This window comes from Ictidomys tridecemlineatus, chromosome 1 (assembly GCF_052094955.1).
Source record: "Ictidomys tridecemlineatus isolate mIctTri1 chromosome 1, mIctTri1.hap1, whole genome shotgun sequence".
In the NCBI taxonomy this organism is placed as follows: domain Eukaryota; kingdom Metazoa; phylum Chordata; class Mammalia; order Rodentia; family Sciuridae; genus Ictidomys; species Ictidomys tridecemlineatus.
Genome location: NC_135477.1, coordinates 160,804,000 through 160,829,591, shown reverse-complemented (window position 1 = coordinate 160,829,591; position 25,592 = coordinate 160,804,000). Strand labels below are relative to the sequence as shown.

Here is a 25,592-nt window from a genome sequence, read left to right as displayed (position 1 = left end):
AAAAAAGTCTAAAAGAGCAAGGAAAGAAAGGAAGACATTAAGATTCAAGAGCTAAAGAGAGTGAGAAGAGGAGGGAGGACCTGAGAATAAGAGAGGGAGGAGAAGAGGGGAGTGGTGAGAGGGAAGGAAGAGAGGAAAGAAGGAGGAAATGGAAAAGACAGAAAGATTGAAAGAAAGAACGAGGGAAAGAGAAGAGATAGACACCAATAGACTGGGATCAGAAAGAGATGAAGAGACAGCCCTAGGAGGAGGGCAGTAGGGAGAATACCTAGACTATGGATAGGAAGGAGAGAGGGAGCTCGAAGCTTAAAGACAACACAGAACATCAGACACAAAGAAGCAAGCATGAAGGCAGAGCTGAAACAGGAAGTTTTATTTCTAGCAATTAACTGCTTTTCCAACCCTCAAGTTCCAAGAAACAATCAAGTCCTGATAAATCTCACTTTTGGGGTTCATGACTATTATTTGATGCCAAGTCTGGAACCCAAACTCAGAGATAAAACTTGAAAATCTTAAGATTTTGTGATAGGTTTCTCTTTCCTTATCTTTTCCATCACTCTTCTGTCTTAAAATCTCTTAAACTAGTTGTCAGTTCCAAACATAACCGAGAATAGAATATAGGGAAAGTTTTTATGAAAAAAATTTAACAGTATATTTACCTGGAGAATATGCCAGCTTTCAAATTTAGCAGCTATGTAATATTTAATTTCTTCATCTAAACAATGAAGATTACTCTGAGATTTGTGAACAAGTATCATAAATAATATATGCAAAGAGAACTTGTGGGGTTTAGAGAGTAAGAGAGACTCAGTGATAGCTTTCATCATCATTGCAGCAAACTTGGAGGTGCTTTGCTCAGATCTTCTTGAACAAAGAACCTGCTGTTACAATGGAAGAAGTGCATTTGGCTGATATCCTCCAGCTGCAATATCTTAGGATCTATTTCACTTGCAAGTTGAGGCCCCCATTTTCTCTGGCCATCTCCAGCCAGTGTCTAGCAGCCAATACATACTTTTGTAATGCAAAATTTTTGCTCCAGAATTCTTCATTGGGAGAGCTTTTATCACATTTGCATTGAGGACAAAGGCTATCACTGCCCAATCCTGATTCCTCCTGCTTTTTTTCCTTAGGTATTACCCTCTCCAATAAGCCACTTGAATGCTTAATTCTGTCTCAGTATCAGTTTCCCATTGGTCCCTATGACACAACTGTCAACTGTCAGTTCAATCTCAAAAATATCAGCCTGTATATAGCTGTAACTACACAGCTTCCTTATATTTCTTCCTCAGTTTGTTTTAAAACTATGCATTTCTAAATCTTCACAATCAAATTTTTTATTTTTTAGTCTTCTTAACAATTATGAATTAATAAAACATTAGTAAACTCAACTCAAAGTGAATCTAGGCCCTAAGCATTAGATCAGAGACCCTGCACCCAACAGAAGAAAATGTAGGCCCAAATCTACATCATGTTGGCTTAGGAATTGACCTCCTTAAAGGTTCCTAAAGCACAGAGTAAAATCAAGAATGAACAAAGGGGATAAAATCAAACTAAAAAGCTTCTTCATAGCAAAGGAAACAATCAAGTATGTGAAGAGAAGACTGGGGTTGTGGCTCAGTGATGGAGCTCTTGCCTGACACATGTGAGGCACTGGGTGTGATCCTCAGCACCACATGGAGACAAATAATTAGAATAAAGGTATTTTGTCCATCTACAATTAAAAAAAAAAGGTTGTAAAGAGAGACCCTACAGACTGAGAGAAAATCTTTGCCTCCTGCACCTCAGATACAGCATTAATCTCCAAGAACTCAAAAAACTTAACACCAAAAAAACAAATAACCCAATCAATAAATGGGCTAAGGAACTGAACAGACACTTCACAGAAAAATAAATATGATCCATCAACAAATATATGAAAAAATGTTCATATATTTAGCAATTAGAGAAATACAAATTAAAACTATACTGAGATTTCATCTCACTCCAATCAGAATGGCAATGATCAAGAATACAAGTAACTCGGCTGGGGTTGTGGCTCAGTGGTAGAGTGCTCGCCTAACACATGTGGGGCACTGGGTTAGATCCTCAGCACCATATAAAAATGAAATAAGGATATTGTGTCTACCACCTACAATTAAAACTAAATATTAAAAAAAAGAATACAAATAACAAATGTTGATGAGGATGTGGGAAAAAGGATTCACTCATATACTGCTAGTGGCACTGCAAATTGGTGCAACCACTATGGAAAGCAGTATCGAGATTCCTCAGAAAACTTGGAATAGAACCACCATTTGACCCATTTACCCCATTCCTCAATTTATACTCCAAAATCAGCATAATAAAATGATGCTACCACATCAATGTTTATAGCAGCTCAATTCACAATATATAAATATGGAACCAACCTAGGTGCCCCTTCAAAAGATGAATGAATAAAGAAAATGTGGTATATATACACAATGGAATATTAAATAATATTAAAGAGGAATGAAATTATGGTATTTGTGGTAAATGGATGGAACTAGAGACCATCATGCTAAGTCAAATAAGCCAATCTCAAAAAACCAAAGGCCTAATGTTCTCTGATATATGGATACTAACTCACAATAAGGTTGGGGGGAGGGAAGAATAGAAATACTTTGGATTAGACAAAGGGTAATTAAAGGAAGGGAGGAGGAATGGGAATAGGAAGGATAGTAAAAGGTATCAGACGTGACTTTCCTATGTTCATGTATGAAGACATGACCAATGTAATTCCATATCGCACAACCAAAAGAATGGGAAGTTTTACTTCATATATGTATGTCAAAATATATTTTACTGTCATGTATAACTAAAAAGAACAAATTTTTAAAAAATACTAGTGCTTACCAGCATGGGCTCCAGGGGCTTCGGCAGCAGAACTCTAGTAACTGATCTACTTTCACTGCTTTCAGGAACAGACCTATGGTGGGATAATGGAACCTTGTTTTTTAGATGATGAGCGTTTAACTTTGTTTGAATATTTTTATCTCTATCTTCAGAATCGTTTTCAGCCTGAAACAAATTCATAATTATGAAATACATTTCACAGAGCTCTAAAAACGTTTCTAGTACCTCTAAGGTATTATTCCTTCCTTCCTATTATTCCTTCAAATTGAAAAATAAAGATTTAAACTTAAAGACTGTTTTAGTTAGTTTTTTAGCCACTATGACTAAAAGACTGGGTAAAAACCATTTCAGAGGAGAAAAAGGTTATTTGGCACTAAAGGTTTCAGAGGCCTCAATCATAGTCAGCTGACTCCATTGCTTTGGGCATGAGGGAAGGAAGAACATCACAGTGGCAGGGAGCAGAGGAGGAAAGCAGCTTAAGACATGGCAATCATGTCACTCAATCAGAGCACTCTGCTTACCAGGGACAAAAATATAATTCCAAAGTCATGCCCTCAGTGACCTACCTCCTACATCCATACCCTACCTGCCTCCAATTACCACTAGTTAATTCATATCAATGGTTTGATCCATTGATTAGGTTACAACTCTCACAATCCAAACATTCCACCTCTGAACAATCCTTGGATTGTCTCATACATGAGCTTTTGGGGGACACCTCATACCTAAATCATAAGAAAGACAAATGATTTTCCAGGAAAAATGATTTATTCTATATATTTGAGTAAAAAAATCTGTTGAAAGACAAAATAATTTGAAATACTCAGCTCTAAAAATTTCCCTACCGTTTTAAGATAACATTTCCCAATAGTGTTATATGGAAATAAAACAAATGATATTGAAATCTGTTTATCCATATTTAAAATTAAACTTTGGTGAAAATACTAAATATATTTTATTATATAAAACTCAGCATTTAAGAAAACAAAAGTCCACTTAATGTCAGGAAACTGCAACTATAACAAAGTATGTTGTATTTTTTTTTTAAATGTTTATTTTAGTTTTAAGTGGACATAATATCTTTATTTTATTTTTATGTGATGCTGAGGATCGAACCCAGTGCCTCATGCATGCCAGGTGAGCATGCTACCACTTGAGCCACATCCTGAGCCCCAAAGTATGTTGTTTTGTTAACTATACCTGCACTGAAAACTGGAGACTGTTCAATGACTGCTTATCCTTTGTAACTTGTCTTTTGTTTTCAAGATATATTTTTAATATTATTCAAAATTTAGGGGGCATTTAGTGAAGTATTCAATGGCTTCAACTAACTTCTTAAAGATTTCACAACTTGAAAACAGAGTTTTTTCTCTCATTTCTGCTACTGTTCCAAGCAACTCCATCCACTAAGTATGAAACATATCCAATTGGCCTCTCAATTCCTTGACTTCTTTACTTCAAATAACCTATTCCCCTCATGCCACTTCAGTCACTTTATGATCAAACCTCAATCCTTACCTTCAACAGATACTAAAGAATCACAAATTCAAATAACTTCCTATATACTTCCAATCCTGTTCAAGTGTCTTTATGGAACATTTACCCCTCATTAAAATCTCCAACTCACTGATCTTATTATTCAGTCTGCACCCATTGGCCTTCTCTTGTCTTCTTTCCTGACAAGCTACCACTATCTATCATTATAATTATATGTTATCCTCCATCTATCACATAAAACTAACAAATATTCAACCCACAATGCACCATTAACATCTATAACCTCTATACCTTCAGTATAACAGAGTGTTAGGGAAAGCTGTACAATTTGAACCATCAATATAACCACAAATTCAAAAAGCCACAGACAAGTAATTCTATTGCACTTTTCTAGCTTCTTTTTACTTAAACCTCTGCCTTCTTTCCCATGTCACTCTCAGCAGACAATCTTGGCCCACACTTTCCTGAAATAATAATAGCTAATCAAGAGGAAACCATCACTCAGGACTTAAAATTTTCAGGGCTTGGCACAAAATGTGTGGCCCTTATTAAAATTTATTAAGAATTACCAGAAAGTAACAGTAGAGTATTAAATTAAGCATGAAGTCCTGCTAAATGCAAAGCTAGTCCCTCCATCTGCAAAATCACCACAATGAAAATATCTCCCTTCTTTTAAAGGCCAGTTCCTATGTATGTATTCTGGATCCATATCTCCTTATCTTTTCAAGGTCTTTTCCATATAATAATAAAGGGAAGTTTTGTGATCTTTAAAAACTATTTATTTTATATATCCTAAAATTCATCAATTTAAAGTATAAAATTCAGTGTTATTAAGATATGTATAGGGTTATACAACCATTACTACAATCTAATTATAGAACATTTTTGTCCCATGAAAGAAGCCTCAGATAAATAGCAGTCAATTCCCATTCTGCTACTAACAGCCTTAATAAATGAGGACTAACATTTTTTTAATTAATTAATTAATTTATTTATTTATTTTAAATATTTATTTTTCAGTTTTCGGTGGACACAACATCTTTGTTTGTATGTGGTGCTGAGGATCAAACCCGGGCCGCATACATGCCAGGCGAGAGCGCTACGGCTTGAGCCACATCCCCAGCCCGACTAACATTTTTAAAGTTCAGACATGTATTGATGCTTCATTTGTTTTACTTGCAGAATAATATCTTATTGTATGACATACTTTATTTATCTACTTATCAGAAGATGGGCATTTGAGTTGTTTCTACTTTGGGCTATTATGTATAATGCTTCTGTGAACATACAAGTTTTAAAAAAAATCAAACAGTAATCCTAGAAATGCAGGAAACCATAAACCAAATTAAACACTCTAATGAGAACATTACAAATAGACTAGATCAAGTAGAAGTCAGAACATCAGATAATGAAGACAAAGTTTATCAACTTGAAAAGAATATAATCAACACAGAAAGGATGCTAAGAAATCACGAGCAATCCATCCAAGAGATATGGGATGTCATAAAAAACCAAACGTGAGAGTAACTGGGATAGAAGAAGGTGTGGAGGTTCAAACCAAAGGAATGAGCAATCTATTGAATGAAATAATCTTAGAAAACTTCCCAGATATGAACGATGGAATGGATTGCCAAATCCTGGAAGCCTACAGGACCCCAAACATACAAAACTGTAATAGACCAACTCCAAGACACAAAATTATGAAGATATCCAACATACAGAACAAGGAGAGAATATTAAAAGCTACGAGGGAAAGGAGGCAGATTATATATAGGGGTAAGCCAATTAGGTTAACAGCTGATTTTTCATCACCAGACGTTGAAAGCGAGAAGATCCTAGAACAACGTATTTCAAACACTGAAAAATAATGGATTCCAACCAAGAATACTGTATCCAGCAAAATTAAGTTTCATGTTTGACAATGAAATTAAAATATTTCATGATAAACAAAAGTTAAAAGAATTTGCAGCCAGAAAATCAGCAATGCAAGGCATTTTGAGCAAAACACTACAAGAAGAGGAACGGAAAAACAGCACCCAAAACTAACAGTGGGAGGTAACTCAGTAAAGGGGAAAAAAATAAAATAACCAAAGAGGAAAAACTAGCCATATTAAAATAAATAAATAAATAAGAATGACTGGAAGTACAAACCATATATCAATAGTAACCCTACACGTTAATAGCTTAAATTCACCAATCAAGAGACATAGGCTAGTAACCTGGATTAAAAAAACAAATCCAACTATATGTTGCCTTCAGGAGACTCATATGATAGGAAAAGACATACACAGGCTGAAGAAGAAAGGTTGGGAAAAATCATACCACTCACATGGTCCTTGGAAGCAAGCAGGAGTGGCCATACTCATATCAAATAAAATCAACTTCAAACCTAAGTTAATCAAAAGGGATAAAGAAGGACACTATATACTGTTAAAAGGAACCATCCACCAACAAGACATAACAATTATCAATATGTATGCACCAAACAATGGTGCTGCAACACTCATAAAACAAATTCTCCTCAAGTTCAAGAGTCAAATAGACCACAACACAATAATTATGGGTGACTTCAACACACCGCTCTCTCCATTGGACAGATCCTCCAGAAAAAAGCTGAATAAAGAAACTATAGAACTCAATAACAGAATCAATAACCTAGATTTAACCGACATATATAGAATATATTAACCATCATCAAGTGGATACACGTTCTTCTCGGCAGCACATGGATCCTTCTCAAAGATAGACCATATATTATGCCATAGGGCAACTCTTAGTAAATATAAAGGGGTGGAGATAATACCATGCATCTTATCTGATCATAATGGAATGAAACTGGAAATCAATGATAAAAGAAGGAAGGAAAAATCCTGCATCACCTGGAAAATGAACAATATGTTACCAAATGATCAATAGGTTACAGAAGACATAAAGGAGGAAATCAAAAAATTCTTAGAGATAAATGAAAATACAGACACAACATATCGGAATCTATGGGACACAATGAAAGCAGTTTTAAAAGGGAAATTCATTGCCTGGAGTTCATTCCTCAAAAAAAAGAAAAAACCAACAAATAAATGAACTCACACATCATCTCAAAACCCTAGAAAAGGAAGAGCAAAACAACAGCAAATGTAGTAGAAGGCAAGAAATAATTAAAATGAGAGCGGAAATCAATGAAATTGAAACAAAACCATAGAAAAAATTGATAAAACTAAAAGTTGGTTGTTCAAAAACATAAATAAGATAAACAGACCTTTAGCCATGCTAACGAAGAAAAGAAGACAGAGAACTCAAATTACTGTACACTGCTGGTGGGACTGCAAATTGGTGCGGCCAATTTGGAAAGCAGTATGGAGATTCCTGGGAAAGCTGGGAATGGAACCACCATTGGGCCCAGCTATTGCCCTTCTCGGACTATTCCCTGAAGACCTTAAAAGAGCGTACTACAGGGATACTGCCACATTGATGTTCATAGCAGCACAGTTCACAATAGCTAGACTATGGAACCAACTCAGATGCCCTTCAATAGAAGAATGGATAAAAAAAAATGTGGCATTTATACACCATGGAGTATTACGCAGCACTAAAAAATGATAAATTCATGGAATTTGCAGGGAAATGGATGGCATTAGAGCAGATTATGCTAAGTGAAGCTAGCCAAGCCCTAAAAAACAAATGCCAAATGTCTTCTTTGATATAATGAAAAACTAAGAACAGAGCAGGGAGGAAGAGCATGAGGAGAATGTTAACATTAAACAGAGACATGAGGTGGGAGAGAAAGGGAGAGAGAAGGGAAACTGCATGGAAATGGAAGGAGACCCTCATTGTTATACAAAATTACATATAAGAGGATGTGAGGGGAAAGGGAAAAAAATAAGGGAGAGAATTAAATTACAGCAGATGGGGGAGAGAGAGAAGATGGGAGGGGAAGACGGGGGATAGTAGAGGATAGGAAAGGTAGCAGAATACAACAGTTACTAATATAGCATTATGTAAAAATGTGGATGTGTAATCAATGTGATTCTGCAATCTGTATTTGGGGTAAAAATGGGAGTTCATAACTCACTTGAATCTAATGTATGAAATATGATATGTCAAGAGCTTTGTAATATTTTGAACAACCAATAAAAAAGAAAGAAAAAAAAGAATATCATATAGTTGGAATCAAATATTACAAAGCCTTCTCAGATTGGCTTTACCAGCCAAATGATTTAAGTTTCCTCTCTGCGTTTTCATCATGTGACACCTCATTTCTTTTTCATGCTAATCAGTATTCCATTGTCTGGATATCCCACAGTTTATTTGTATATTTATCTATTGAAAGACATTTTGCTTACAAGTTTTTGGAAATTATGAATAAAGTTGCTTTCAACATCCATGTGAAGGTTTTTGTGTGGATCTAAGTTTTCAATTCATTTGGGTAAATACTAAGGAGCATGGTTGCAGGATCATATGGAAGAATATGTTTAATTTTGAAAAAATTATTAAAATGTTTTCTAAAGTGTCTGTATCATTTTGTATTCCCACCAATAATGAATAAGAGTTTCTTTTGCTCTACATCCTCACCAGTATTTGGTATTGCCTATAGTTTGAATGTGGTTAATTTTAAAAAAATATTTGTAGCAGTAACTCATTGTTGTTAATTAATATAAAATTCCCTAGTGACATAAGATTTTTATGTCAAACAACATTCAATATACTTATTGCCATTATATATCTCCTTTTATTCAAGTCTTTTGCCCATTTTCCCACTGTGCTTTTAATTTTCATGTTGTTGAGTTTTAAGAGTTCTTTGTGTATTTTGAACAACAACCCATTAGCAGATGTTTCTTTTGCAAATATTTTTTTCCAATTTGTAGCTTTCTTATTCTCTTGACATTTCTTCACAGATCAGAAGTTTATGATTTTAATAAATTCAGCTATCAGTTATTTCTTTCATGGATTATGCATTTGGTGTTGTACTCCCAAATTTATCATCATACCCAAGGTCTAGATTTTCTCCTATGCTATTATTCTAGAAGTTTTATGGTTTTGCATTTTATATTTAGTTCTATAACCCATTTTAATTCTTATAAAAAGGTGTAAAGTCTCTGCCCAGGTACATGTTTTTCTTTTTTCCAGGTGGATATTCAGTCATTCTAACTTTCCTGCATCATACTGCGTTTTTTCCTTTGTCAAAAAGATCTGCTGCTATGTTTATGTAGGTTTATTTCTGGGCTATTTTGTTTCACTTATCTACGGTCTATTCTTTCACCAAATTCACACTGTCTTGATTACTGTGGTGTTTTAGACAGGTTTTTCACTCCTGCAAACAAAGAACCTGACAAGAATAATTTTATTTATTTATATTTATTTTTTATACTAATTTGTTACAAATGACAGCAGAATGCATTACAATTCATATTACACATATAGAGCACAATTTTTCACATCTCTGGTTGTATACAAAGTATATTCACACCATTCGTGTCTTCATCCATGTTCTTAGGGTAATAATTTTAGAGGAGGAAATTTTATTTGGTATTCACTGTTTCAGAGGCTTTAGTCCATAGATAGCTGGCTCCATTATTCTGGGCCCCAGGTGTGGCACAACATTGTAGTAGAAAGGTATGGTAGATGAATGCAGCTCAGGACACAGCACCAGGAAGCAGACAGGGATTCCCTTCACTACTGACAAAATATATACCCCAAAGGCACACCTCCAAAGACCCACCTTCTTTAGCCATACTCTACCTGACTACAGTGAACACACAGTTAACCCTTATCAGTGGATTAACTCACTGATTAGGTTAAAGCTCTCAAAACCCAATCATTTTACCTCTAAACTTTCTTGCACTGCCTCACACATGAGTTTTTGGAGGATACCTAGTATCAAAACCATAACATGGTTTATAGTAAGTCATAAAGATGGGTAGTGTTAGCTCTCTAACTTTTTTCTTCAATTAAGAATTAGTTATTCTGGGTATTTTTCCTCTCCAAATGAACTTGAATAATTTTTTTTTAATATCCACAAAATAACCTGCTCAGATTTTTTACTGAAATTGCACTGAATCTATAGATCATACTGGGGAAAACTAACCTCTTTTTTTTTCCTTTCCTATCCTCTACTATGCCCCCTCCCCTCCCCTCCCCTCCCCTCTTCTCTCTCTACCCCCTCTACTGTAAATCATTTCTTCCACTTGTATTATTTTTCCCTTTCCCCTCACTTCCTCTTGTATGTAATTTTGTATAAGCCTGAGTATCACCTTCCATTTCCATGCAATTTCCCTTCTCTCTCCCTTTCCCTCCCACCTCTCATCCCTGTTTAATGTTAATCTTCTTCTCATGCTCTCCGTCCCTACTCTGTCCTTAGTTACTCCCCTTATATCAAAGAAGACATTTGGCATTTGTTTTTTAGGGACTGGCTAGCTTCACTTAGCATAATCTGCTCTAATGCCATCCATTTCCCTCCAAATTCTATGATTTTGTCATTTTTTAACGCAGAGTAATACTCATTGTGTATAAATGCACATTTTTTTTTATCCATTCATCTATTGAAGGGCATCTAGGTTGGTTCCACAATCTTGCTATCGTGAATTCTGCTGCTATGAACATCGATGCAGCAGTGTCCCTGTAGCATGCTCTTATTAGGTCTTTAGGGAATAGACCGAGAAGGGGAATAGCCGGGTCAAATGGTGGTTCCATTCCCAGCTTTCCAAGAAATCTCTATACTGCTTTCCAAATTGGCTGCACCAATTTGCAGTCCCACCAACAATGAACAAGTGTACCCTTTTCCCCACATCCTCACCAGCACTTGTTGTTGTTTGACTTCATACTGGCTGCCAATCTTACTGGAGTGAGATGGTATCTTAGGGTGGTTTTGATTTGCATTTCTCTGACTGCTAGCGATGGTGAGCATTTTTTCATGTACTTATTGATTGATTGTATGTCCTCCTCTGAGAAGTGTCTGTTCAGGTCCTTGACCCATTTGTTGATTGGGTTATTTGTTATCTTATTGTCTAATTTTTTGAGTTCTTTGTATACTCTGGATATTAGGGCTCTATCTGAAGTGTGAGGAGTAAAGATTTGTTCCCATGATGTAGGCTCCCTATTTACCTCTCTTATTGTTTCTTTTGCTGAGAAAAAACTTTTTAGTTTGAGTAAGTCCCATTTGCTGATTCTAGTTATTAACTCTTGCGCTATGGGTGTCCTGTTGAGGAATTTGGAGCTTGACCCCACAGTATGTAGATCATAGCCAACTTTTTCTTCTATCAGACGCCGTGTCTCTGACTTGATATCAAGGTCCTTGATCCATTTTGAGTTAACTTTTGTGCATGGCGAGAGAAAGGGATTCAGTTTCATTTTGATGCAAATGGATTTCCAGTTTTCCCAGCACCATTTGTTGAAGATGCTATCCTTTCTCCATTGCATGCTTTTAGCCCCTTTATCAAATATAAGATAGTTGTAGTTTTGTGGATTGGTTTCTGTGTCCTGTATTCTGTACCATTGGTCCACCCGCCTGTTTTGGTACCGGTACCATGCTGTTTTTGTTACTATTTCTCTGTAGTATAGTTTGAAGTCTGGTATCGCTATACCGCCTGATTCACACTTCCTGCTTAGCATTGTTTTTGCTATTCTGGGTCTTTTATTATTCCATATGAATTTCATGATTGCTTTATCTATTTCTACAAGAAATGCCGTTGGGATTTTGATTGGAATTGCATTGAACTTATAGAGAACATTTGGTAATATTGCCATTTTGATGATGTTAGTTCTGCCTATCCATGAACAAGGTATATTTTTCCATCTTCTAAGATCTTCTTCTATATCTCTCTTTAGGGTTCTGTAGTTTTCATTGTATAAGTCTTTCACCTCTTTTGTTAGGTTGATTCCCAAGTATTTTATTTTTTTTGAGGATATTGTGAATGGAGTAGTTGTCCTCATTTCCATTTCAGAGGATTTGTCGCTGATATACAGGAATGCCTTTGATTTATGCGTGTTGATTTTATATCCTGCCACTTTACTGAATTCATTTATTATCTCTAATTGTTTCTTTGTAGACCCTTTTGGGTCTGCTAGGTATAGAATCATGTCAGCTGCAAATGTTTTTTGTACATTTATTCTGCTCAGTTTTTTCTGAGCTTCCTGGATCTTGGGGTTTGGTATCTGATATTAATCTTGGGGAAATTCTCAGTCATTGTTGTTTCAAATATCAGGGTAGATCCTGCTTCTCCTTTTACTATCTTTATTTTATTTTATTATGCGTACATGACATATTTTGTAGCTGTCCTAGAGCTCTAGGATGTTATGATCTGTTTTTCCCCCAATCTCTTTTCTCTTTTCTCTTCAGTTTTTGAAGTCTTTTTTATCGAATCTTCAAGCTCACAATTCTTTCTTTGGCTGTGTCAAGTCTACTATGAGCCCACCAAGGATATTCTTCATTTTGGTTATAGTGTTTTCAATCTTTGCCATTTATTATTATTATTTCTTAGAATTTTCACTTCTCTGCTATCAGTAGCCATCAGTTCTTTCATGTTGTCTACTTTTTGTCCATTGAAGCCATTAGAATATTAGTCATTTTTATTTTAAAAGATTCTTATTCTGATAATTCTAACATTTTTGCCATAGCTGACTATGATTGTGATATTTTTTCAGTCTCTTCAAACTGTTTTTTTTATTACTTTTAGTATATCTTGTAATTTTTTGTTGAAAGAAGAACATGCTATGAAAACATCATAAATCAGCCTTTTCTAATGTAATGATAAGTTGTGGGAGAGGGGAAACATTCTGTAGTCCTAAGATAATAGGACTTTTGGTGCATCTGTAACCCTAGACTGTGAACTTCACCAGTTCTTCTTGTTTGGTTTTCTTTCTCCCCTTAGGTAGGGTAGAAAGGCTGGAGCAGGGCAGGTAGAATTGGGCATTTCCCATCCCCCAGGTTGGTTAAGCCAGAAGTACGAGGGAATTTCACTCCATTATTCACTATGAAGACCTGGTAGAGAGTTTCTAGAGATAAAACTCGATAAAAATAGGGGAAACCTATGACTGGGTTTTACTGACGTTTTTAACTATCAGATTTGTCTACATTGAGCCTCCAGAAATTCATAAATACAGTTTAGGTTTTCCTATCTGGCAATGGTTCCCATTGGTTTATGCTTGTGGGTTTATATTCTGGAAGGCTGTCTCTCAATGTTTGATAAAGCAGTTTGCCTTGTGACTTCACTTTTTTGACAGACCTAAGAAAGCTGAAAATCTTTTAGTTTGTTCAGGTTTTTTTACTTGTTAGGACAGAGTGGCAATATTTAAGATTTCAAGATTCTTACATGGTAGATCTGAAAGTAGAAATTCTGCAACTGATTTTTTGTTTTGTTTTATTTTGTTTTAGATGTAGTTGGACACAATACCTTGATTTTATTTTTATGTGGTGCTGAGGATCGAACCCAGTGTCCCCATACGTGCTTGGCGAGTGCTCACAATCCCAGCCCCTCTGCAACTGATTTTTAATAATTTTGTATAATACTGGACCTCTAAGCAGCATTCAACATTGTTGACCACTTCCCTTTTGGGGCCTGAAATGCTCTGTTTTCTTGATTTCTATGACACCATATTCTGTTTATTTTCTTCCTTCTCTGGCCATTCTTCTTATCTATTTGTCTGTGGAGTTTTCTGTGATTAATCCTGGACCTCCATTCTCTTCTTTACTTTAGATATTCCTTCCCAGGTGACTGCATACATTTCCATGATTTTAGAAATTATTATAAAATAGTACATCTCTTATGTTTTCTCCTGTCCTACAGATTGACAGCCAGTAGCCTTCTATTTCAGTATCCTCAGACTTCCTATTTTTCCTATCACATTAAATAGTGCCTTTATCTACCAAAGCTGCTCAAGGTTTTTCTTAAAACCTCTCAGTCCTTCATTCAGTATATCAATCCATCAATTCTATAGGTAAAAAATTATCTTGAATCTATGCATATATCCCATCTCTCCTATAAAATCCTCCAATCAAAACCACCACAATCTCTCACCAATATGCTTTTAACTTCTTACAAATAGGTCTTCCTTCTAGCACCTTTGCTCTTTTTAAATTTGCACTCTGATCTATGCAATGGTTGGTATAGTATAATGGAAAGAGTACAGGTTTTATATCAGGAAGATTTGCTACAAAACTCATTGAAAAAATTAATACAAATATAAAACTCAGTTTTCTCAGCTATACAATATGTATAACAAAATAAATAAAAAACTACTTACCTTATCAGACTGATAAAACGAAAATATAAAACTAGTGAAAAGTCACTCAAAGTTATTACTACATACAAAATAAAGCCCAAATTCTTCCCCTAATACCCTTAAATTCCAATCTAACATCCTGGCTTACAAATAATTTTCAGCAGAAAACATTAATATGCCTTATTTTTAACTTAATCACTAATGGACATCCAAATAGTAAAAGGAAATTTTAGCAAAAAAGCAAAATACATTTTAATTTTATTTTACTAAACTTATATAGAGTACATATTCATGTATATGATACATAGGTTTTTCACAATATTAAATAATCTAATTGTTAAACTCCAAAAAAATGCTTTTGATATTGCCTTAAATAGCTGAAGTACATTTCCTATAAAAGTGTTACTTAAAAAAAATTATGATTTAAGTAGTTATTCTACTTCAATACTTGCTTTCTTCTTTGATTTTTCAGGAGTTGAAGGGTAAGTTTTTTCAGCAAGTAAAACCTCACAAGCTGTATTATCTGTAAATAAATATACAGTTTAATACTCTATTTAACCATTAACTTTTTTTTCTTTACTCCTATTTTCTCTTCTGCCATTAACTTTAAATATGGAGGACAGAGACTTCAAATTCAAAGAAAAAAGCCTCTGATTTTAATTACTGTGCCTTTGTAATAATTTAAGAAGAAAAACTTACTGTATGTTGAATAGTCTGATTTGCCTCAGGAGAATATAATCATACAAATATCTTTATCTCAAGAGCTCTAGGTTTCATAGCAGTAAACAATGTATAGGAGATTTTCCTTTCAGTTAGTGACAAATGTGTATGTAATTAAAATTCTTTATTCATTGTTGTACCATTTCCACCTGACTATATTTTCTGGGTCCCCCTTTCTATTGCAATTTTTCTATAACTATTTATTTATTTAGACAGGATCTTGCTGTGTTGCCCAGTCTGGTCTTGAACTCCTGGGCTCAAGGCTTTCTCCTGTTTTAGCTTTATGAGCAGCTGGGATTAAGGGTATATATCAGTATTTAAAACAAACTCAAGTCTTGCTTATCTTTTTTTAAAAATATTTTTTAGTTGTTGATGTACCTTTATTTTTCATATATTTATCTGTGGTGCTGAGGATCAAACTCAGTGCCTCACACATGCCAAGCAAGTGCTCTGCCACTGAGCTACAAACCTCAGCCCCAAGTCTTGCTTATCTTATAAAAAACTTTCCCTGTATCCCATATCCTATGTCCCACTAAGAGCAGAAACCTTTCCTGACACTGGCCCTCAATACTAACAGGTATGAACTTGTCCCTTCTCTGGCCCTCTTGATGGCTTTTCTTCAGTCTTCCCTTTTCCTTACTCTCCAGACTCAACCCCAAACAACAATATATATTGAATGTCTACCTATAACATCCCAATTTTAACATATGTACTTAATATAGCATATTAATCTTTATAATTTACAGCATAAATTTGATTTAAGGCACCAAGAGATTTGTCTTTAGATTATTCCAGTAGCTTTTCAATTCACCTCCCTCTGTAGTCAGTCCATTGTCTTCCATGTATACCTAAACTACAACTTATTATCATTGTTTAAAACTCTCCAAAGTTTTTCCACTATCCTTAAGTTAAAATGCAAACTCCTTAATTTGGCATACAAAGTTTTTCTTTTTTGTGCTTTATATATTGCTTACCTATTCCTCAGCTCATCACAGAGGCTAACAATGTTGCCAAAAAAAATATAAGCTGACAAGTTAAATCTGAATTTCAGATAAACATATTGTGTATCCCATGTAATAGTATAAGCATGTGCAATGCTTGGGACATACTTATATTAAAGTATTTATTATTTGCTATTTATCTGAATTCATATTTGACTGGGCATTCTACATTTTTATTTACCAAATCCAGCAAGTCTGGTGGCTGATATTCATGCCATCTTCATCACCCATGGTAAAAAGAAGTAGGTGGGTTTGAGAGTTCTATAGGAGATAAAACTGGTGCCAGGATTTTACAATTGGATAGATAGAAAAGTAACAAAAGGGAGTGTTGAGGATCACCCCAGGTTTCTGGCTAATTTGCTCAAATTGGGACCAGATTACTGATGTGACAATTCTCAGTGCTCAATTCTCATTTTATTTAATCTCTTGATTACTTTTGTCACAGCTGGGATCACTCCCTCCTGAGGTACTCCTCTCATGGCCTCTGAGGTACCATTCTTTCCTGGTTTTCTTACTATTGCCACTAACCAGTAACTTTGCTAGTAGACACTTCACTCTTTACTCACTTCTAAATGTTGAAGGGTCCCATTTACATTTTTACATGTTTCTTTTCTATTTATTTTTACTTCCTACATGATTCATCTAATCCTATGGCCTTAAACATCTAAATACTAATTCTAAATATATATATCTACAGTCTTAGTTTCTAAATTCCAGGTTCCTGTGTCACAAACTGCCTTCATGCTATCTCAACTTGGAGGCTAATAAACCTCTCAAATTTTAAATATTTTATCAAGCTATATCATATATACTGGAACAGTCACTAGTCTTATACGTATATGTATTCATAAATGTCACCACCATCCACATCAATATATAAAACATTTGTAGAACCCTAGAAATTTTCCATGCATTATTTCCCAGTTGGCACCCCTTTTCCAATGATTACCAATATTCTGACTTCTATAATCTTGCCTGTTCTTAAACTTAAAGTAAGTGGAATTACAAAAGTAATCAAGAGATTAAATAAAGTGAGAATTGAGGACTGAGAATTGTCACATCCCTAATCTGGTCCCAATTTGAGCAAATTAGCCAAAAACCTGGGAGTGATCCTCAACACTCCCTTTTGTTACTTTTCTATCTATCCAATTGTAAAATCCTGGCACCAGTTTTATCTCCTATAGAACTCTCAAACCCACCTACTTCTTTTTACCATGGGTGATGAAGATGGCATGAATGATTAGCCACCAGACTTGCTGTATTTGGGAAACAAAGATGTAGAATTACACATATGTACATATTTGTGCCAATATTCTTTCATGCAAATATGTGAGTAAGCTAACAGATCAAATTTAATGTCTAAAACAAGCTCTCTTCATCATTCTCCCAACTTACTCTGCCCTATATTGATCCCATCTCAATAAATAGTAACACCATTCATATAGTGGCTAGTTGCTCAAGCCAAGAATTTAATATTTACCTTATACTTCTATTTTTCTCTCTCACCTAATATCCAGATTAATCAGAAAATCCTGGCACATCTGTATTTAGAATAGATTTCAAATGATTACTACCACTATATTAGTATGAGACTATTATCTGACCAGGGCAATAGTTTAACAAGCTCTCCTTGTTTACATTCTTCCCCTTTGCCTGTTCTCTATGTGGAAGCCAGAGTGATAATTTTAACATATGTCTAAGTATTTAGAACATCGAATAATAATACCACTTTAAACATCAAGACCATAGAAACATTTAACATAGGTGCATAGGACCCAAAGGCTGTTGGAAACTTGGGAGTTTTTTCAGCTTGGAGTTTTTTCAGCTTGGAGTTTTCTCCCCTGAGGAGGTGGTTTTAACGGTTAGATCAGTGAGAAATAGCAGTCTTCCAGATATTTAGATTATTTCTCACCTCACCACAAGATATATACCCTAGAATGGTGGTTTACAATGTGGTAGGCACCAGTCTCATGAGGCTATTTAAATCTAAATTAATTAAAATAAGATGTGACTTAAAATTAAAAATTAAAATATATACCTGATCACATCCTCCCATTGCACTAATATGGTTTAACACACATTCACAATAAAATCCTTAGTCTTTATCACAGCATGTGAGATTTTACATTATACTACTTGACTAATTCTCTGACCACAATTTTAACTACTCATCTTCTTACTCTACTTCTGCCACATTAATCTCTTCCTCTTCCTCAAGCATGCCAAGCACATCCCACATCTCATGGTCTTTTTGCCCCTAGATTTGCACATGGCCCACTCTTTCTGCATAAATGCTACTTCCTCAAATAGGCCTATCCTGATTACCTAAAATAGCACACTAGTTACTTTCTTTACCTTGATTTATTTTCACTTATTACTCTATTTATACCTGATGATATAAATTTATTAGTTTATCTTTTTTTTTAATCTTTCTCCCACTACTATACATGAGCTCTATTTGGGCAAGAACCTTGTGATGTTTCCCAGCAGCTAAAATAGTTTGTGTCACATTGTAGGTACTTAATATTTGCTGAGGGAACTGAATGGCGAGTTGAGATGCCTCTGAAACAACCAAGAGGATATATCCAGAAGGCAGCTGCATAAAAGGGTCTGAACCTCAGAGGAGAGTTAGGCTGAGGGAACACTTAGAAAGCCTGCCTATAGGCCAGAATGTCTATACTTACACATCATGTGGTAGGTTAAAAAGAGATGGAGCTAGCTATGAAAATTTTCCATACTTAAAGACTAACAGCAATAGATAAGATTGCAAAGGAGCCTCAGCAGGAGTTGCCTGGGAAGTAATTTTTTGTTTGTCTCTGTTACTAGACTACAGGTTCTTAGGGGCAGGAATACAATAATTTCTCAATTTCCTAACACTTAATCTAAAGAGCCGTTAAAAAAATGAGACCTATTTGGATTTGTTGAATTAAGGAATGTGTAAAAAATGTCTATGAAGATGTGATTTATTTAATTGCAAATTTCAAGTTAATCAACACTTAAAAGTAAATACAAAAGCATACATTATTCCAGAATCACTACTCTGCCTTATCCCCATGCTTTATAAACAATATTTTCTACTGCCAAAGCAATATATTTGATTTGCCAAGACCAAGGAAAAATCATGGTTGTATTGGTATCTATCATTTTCCCTTTCATTACTTCTATTATTCACACATTCCCTTACACTTAAATCTATAAAACAAAGTCTCTTTTTTTAAATGTATTTTTAGTTTTCGATTGACCTTTATTTTTTATTTATTTATATGCGGTGCAGAGAATTGAACCCAGTTCCTCACACATGACAGGCAAGCACTCTGCCACTGAGCCACAACCCCCAGCCCAACAAAGTCTCTTAATATTTACCCTTACTATTACTCCTTTCAGGATCTGTACTTTTACAAGTTTAGTTTTTATTACTAGACTAATTTTGCTAACAACAGAAATGATCTTAATCATTTTTATACTTAGAATATAAATTTTAAATATAAGAGAAAACTTACTAAAATCAATATCCTTTTCTCTTTTTACACTTCCACAAATGACACTGTCCTCAGTTCTAGCTAAATATTCCTAAAATGATGACTGGCATTTAGTAAATTCTCATTAAAACAACTTCTTAAAGTGAAGACTATACAAATAAAAATATATTTTTAGTCCATACAAGAACTTACATCCATCAAAAGTACAACCAGCATTTCTTATATGCATACTCTCAAAGAGACACAATAAAACTTGTTACAGGAAAAAATTATAATACAAACCTAATATATAGCAGAAGTTAATAGGATGTAAATGTCATGCTAATGTTTATTCTAATAATAAAATAAATAACAAAGTGCCAAATATGCAAGACACTTTGTTGATCCCATTATTTTTCAATCATCTCATATAACCACAATATATCAGTTTTCTTATTGTCCTTTTTTAGTACTGAAACTTACATGGGCAGGGAAAGCATGTCACTTCCCATTAGTATACATAATAATGCCTTAGAGGACATAATCAGTAAATATTTATTAAATGGATAAATGATGGGTGTTTTAGGGAGAGTCAAGACCCTACATATCTATTTCTTAAATACAACCATGCTAAAAAGCCCTCAATTTCCTGGGGTAATTATTTTGTTAGTATAAGTTATACTGTAACAAAATAAAAGACATGAAAATAATTCATTTCACTATTACCTGATTTTGAATTTGAAGTAAACTTTGGTTTTGGAGAAATACATTGGTCTGCTAATGTCATCAGTCTGTAATAAGAACAAATTTAGTAGTATTTTCTTATCATTCAGTAACTTTGAAGACTCCTCAGATATTACTTAAAATAAAGACATTCATATGTAATTAATTATTTTGTATAAAAAATAAAATTGGTTAGAAAAAAATATCATCACATCTATAGGAACAAATAATTTCATAAGAAAAGGCAATATGTTTACACATTTATCAGTGTGAGGACAATTAATTGTGTTTGAAATCAGACAGAACTGGGTTTTGCTACCTATAATTGTGTGGCCTTGAGAAAGCTGCTTAACCTGTCTTAAGTCTGGTTTACCTCATCTATGCAAAAGGGATATCAATCCTGTTTCCCAGGATTCTTATGGTTAGGATTTCAAATATGATAAATCCTTTTCTCTTTTCTATTTCCAGAAATAAGACCATGCTTAATTCTACCTAAACATGTAGGAGAAGACTAGCCATTATAAGAGGAATATAAAAACATCAACAATGGATTCCTACTAAGAAAGTTGAAAACCAAATTAAAGAAGATAATTTTCCAAACTCCTACTATCAGTTAACTGAAAAGTTAAATTCATCAGAAAATAATCTTATTCTTTTCTTTTTTAAAGAGAGATTTTTTCAATATTTATTTTTCAGTTCACAGTGGACACAACATCTTTGTATGTGGTGCTGAGGATCGAACCCAGGCCGCACGCATGCCAGGCGAGCGAGCTACCATTTGAGCCACATCCCCAGCCCCAGAAAATAATCTTATTCTTTTAAAAAAATTTTTAGTTGTAGATGGACACAACATTTTTCTTTCTTTCTTTCTTTTTATGTGATGCTGAGGATCAAACTCAGTGCTTCACACCTGCAAGGCAAGCACTCTACCACTGAGCTACAGCCACAGCCCCCTCTTATTCCCCTCTTATTTCCCTTTAAGCTCATTGTCAGCTCTGAATGAACTATCAAGTGGATTTTTTTATACTAATACTTTTTGGGTATTTTCTTGTAAAAAAAAAAACTTTTTAAAGGTAATTAAAAAAAAAACAAAAACAATACAACATCACACTCAGAACATGCAGTGGAGAAAGCAACATGGTTGGTTTCTTTTTCTTTCCCCTCTGCTTTTTTTGGTTCCTCTGGCATTGAATTAGAAGAAAAGAGCTGTAGAAGGGGTTTGTTGCTCTTAACTGATACTGTTATAAAATGCCATTGGTATCCTTTGGGTGTGAGAGATAACCAAATGCTAATTCTTTCCAACTTTTAAGTATTTCAAGGGGTTTGTAGGAGAATTCCCTACCAATGGGGCTTTTACACTTGTTGCTGTTTCTGATCTCTGTTTTTTCCTTTGATGATAGACCAGTCTTTGAGGTTGTTACCTTACCCTTTGCATTAAGGCATACTGGACATGATCTCTTTCAAAGAGGTCCAAAATTGGCCCCCTTCTTTATTTTTTTTTTCATTTTTTTATTGATTGTTCAAAACATTACAGAGCTCATGATATATCACCTTTCATACATTTGACTCAATTGGGTTTTGAACTCCCCAGTTACATATTGCAGACTCACTTCTGTTACATACTCACATTTTTACATAATGGCATATTAGTGACTGTTGTATTCTGCTACCTTTCCTATCCCCTACTATCCCCCCTCCCCTCCCCTCCCCTCCCATCTTCCCTCTCTACCTCCTCTGCTGTTGTTCAATTCTCTCCCTTTTTTCTCCCCTCCCCCTTGCCCCTCACAACCTCTTATTGGCCCCCTTCTTTAGAATTCATGCCTGACCTATAGGTATTGTGCACAAATCTTTGTTGTGACAAACTCTGAAAGTACCTCTAACTTCCTATTCTTCCATTTCAAAGAATCTAACTCTTGCCTTTAGATTTTTCAGGTGTGAGTCAACAACTAAATTCCAAGGGATATAGGTTGACTGTTCTAAATGGTCCTCTTGTAGCTTCTTACTTGTGTTGAGATGAGGAAAAAAATCTCCACACTCCTTGTACATGACACAAATAACTAGTATTAAAGAAACAGGCATTCTTGAGGTCTTTTCATATATACTCCATATACTCTTAGCCTCTTCTGAAATAGCTTGGAGAGAGATGATAGGCTAATGCTGGCAGAACTAGGTTTTGACAACTGGGTTTTGACCTTATCTTTCACAAATTCTGCACAGAAGCGGGAGGGGTGGGGATACTTGTCATTTATTTTGTTTTCCTCCATGAGGCCACTGTCCAAATCTAAGACAAAAATAAAAGCCACAATTAACATTCCTGACAACATATATGTTAAGACACATCCAAAAAGTTTTACTCTTGCTGTGTGTGTGTGTGTGTGTGTGTGTGTGTGAGAGAGAGAGAGAGGGAGGGAGAGAAAAAGAGAGACAGATCCTTCCTCCATGACCCCCAGGATAAAGGATTATAGATTTGCAATTAAACAATAGAAACTGACTTCTTCAAATTCAAAATCTGTAAATGGGCCAGGTGTGGTGGCACATGCCTGTAACCCTAGCAGCTCAGGAGGCTGAGGCAGGAGGATTACAAGTTCCAGGCCAGCCTTGGCAACTTAGTAAGGCCCTAGGCAATTTAGTGAGACCCTGTCTCAAAATAAAAAATAAAAAGGGCTGGGGATGTGCCTCAGCCTCCCGAGTTTCTGGGATTACTGGTATGTGTCATCACGCCTGGCTCCAACCCACTCTTACATTGCCATTTATGTTTCCTTACCTAGTGAATAAGTCATCATCTCTCCTGAACCAATCAGTCATTAAAAACTATTGATTATTCCTTATAAATTGTTCTCAAATTATTTCTTCTGTGGTTGCTGCTAAATAAAATTCAGGTCTTACTTGGAATGCTATAATAGTCACCTCTTCAATCTAATCATTTCTTCTAATACATCTTTTTCTTTGCATCTTTTTATTGCTTTAAGACAGAAATCTGATCAGGCACATTTCTGTGAAGAGGCAGGAATTCTGGTTAGGTACTGCAAAAATGCCACAAAAATCTACACTCAATGGGACTGAAGTTGTGGTTCAGCGGTAGAGTGCTCGCCTCCTACTTGCGAAGTCCTGAGTTTGATCCTCAGTACCACATAAAAATAAATAAATAAAATAAAAAGGTATTGTGTCCAACTACCACTAAAAAATAATAATAAAAAAACTACACTCAAGGATACCCTTGCCAGGTGTAGTACACATTTGTAATCCCAATGACTCAGGAGGCTCAAACAAGAAGACAGCAAATTTAAGGTCAGCCTCAACAATTTGGCAAGAACCTGTCTCAAAATTAAAAAATTTAAAAATGACTAGAGCATGCTGGGTTCATTTCCCCATATCAGAAAAAAAAGTTAATTTATCTTCACTACCACACTTGTGTCAGCACAGAATACTTGCACTTTAGACTCCAACAGAAGACAACATTATTCATTTTGCCATTTAAATCTGGGGGAAAAAATCTAATTATAAGACAGTAAAAGTTTTACACAACAATTTAAAAGACACAAAATCTATCAAATAGCTCTAGACTTTTTCATTGTATCTTAAGAAATTCAGAGCCAAAATCTGACACAATTAAAGCATCTGACATTTAACTCTTATGGCTTATTTATTTTTGTTCTAACTCCCTTTCTATATATATATATATATATATATATATATATATATATATATCCTATAAAGAACTAATTTCTTTGATCATCTTTTTTACAGCTTAATTGAGATATAATTCATACATAATACAATTCATTAATTTAATGTGTAAACTTCAATAGTTTTTAGAATATGCATAGTGTTATGTATCCATCATAATCACAACCAATTTTTGATCATTTTCATCACCCCCAAACAAAACATTATACCTATTTCCATTAGCAGTTAATCACCATTTCTTTCCAAACCTCTCAGCTTTAGGCAATTACTAACCAACTTTCTGTCTGTATTTATTTGTGTATTATGGACACCTCAGATGAATATAATCATAAAATATGTGGTCTTGTGTGACTATCTTTTTTCATTTAGCATAATAATTTCAGGGTTGATTCATGTTGAGGCCTATATCAGTATTTCATTCATTTTTATTGCTGAACAATATTTCATTATATGGATATACCATATAATATTTACTCATTCATAAGTAAATCGACAGCTGGGCTGTTTCTACTTTTTTGGGAATTATGTATAAAGTTGCTATGAACATTCATGTGTAAGTTTTTGTGTAGACATGTTTTTATTTCTCTTAGGTTTGTGTATCTAGAAGTAGACTGCTGAATCATATGGTAACTATATGTTTCACATTTTGAGAAACTGCCAAATTTTTTCAAAGCTGCTTTGCTATTTAAAATTCCTACCAGCAATGTCTGAGGAAGAATACATTTCAATTTCTCCACATCCAATAATTCCACCTGTTACCGCCTGTCTTGTTTTATATTTATTTTTTAGATGTAGGTGGACACAATATCTTTATTTCATTTTTAAATGGTGCTGAGGTTTGAACCCCATGCCTCATGTGAGCTAGGCAAGCACTCTACCCCTGAGCCACAATCACAGCCTCTACCATCTGTCTTTTTGATTTTAGCTTTCTTAGAAAGTGTGAAGTGGTATCTTGTAGTTGTGGTTTTCATTTCCCTAATGGTTAATGATACTGAAAATTTTTTCATGTTCAGATCCTTTGTCCATTGTTAAACTGGCTTATTTGTCCTTTTATTGTTATATGAGTTCTTTATATATATTATGGATATAAGTCCCTTATCAGATATAGAATCTGAAAACATTTTCTCCCATTCTGTGGTGTCTCCTATCTTTGTTTTTAAACTTATATGAATTTTCTGTAAGTTCTTTCAAATTCTTTGAGGGTTAACACATTTTAAAAATTTCATAATGTGCTACAGTCCTACTGAAAATTGGTCAGAGGCTGTCAACACTTTCAGGATAAAATAAAAAAAATCCCAGGCCTTAAGGTCATACATGATCCAGACTGTGACCACCTCCTTCAATCTACATCCTGTCTCTCTCATGAAGCACCCTCTACCCTTTAGTCCACATGCCACAAATAAAACTCTTTCTCTAC

General features: G+C 34.7%; 1 protein-coding gene across 2 annotated transcripts in view; it reads right to left on the bottom strand.

Annotated features, from left to right (window-relative positions):
• Meikin (meiotic kinetochore factor) overlaps positions 1-25,592 on the bottom strand; it is a 103,229-nt gene that overhangs the window by 51,015 nt on the left and 26,622 nt on the right. Inside the window, exons 8-10 of one of the 2 annotated variants that reach the window (XM_078051143.1) lie at positions 20,492-20,556; positions 15,039-15,109; positions 2,875-3,039 (exon numbers count right to left, since the gene is read on the bottom strand). In XM_078051143.1, the coding sequence (XP_077907269.1) occupies positions 2,875-3,039; positions 15,039-15,109; positions 20,492-20,556 (301 nt within the window). The remainder of the gene's footprint in view (positions 1-2,874; positions 3,040-15,038; positions 15,110-20,491; positions 20,557-25,592) is intronic. The other variant, XM_078051148.1, reaches the window with a different exon arrangement.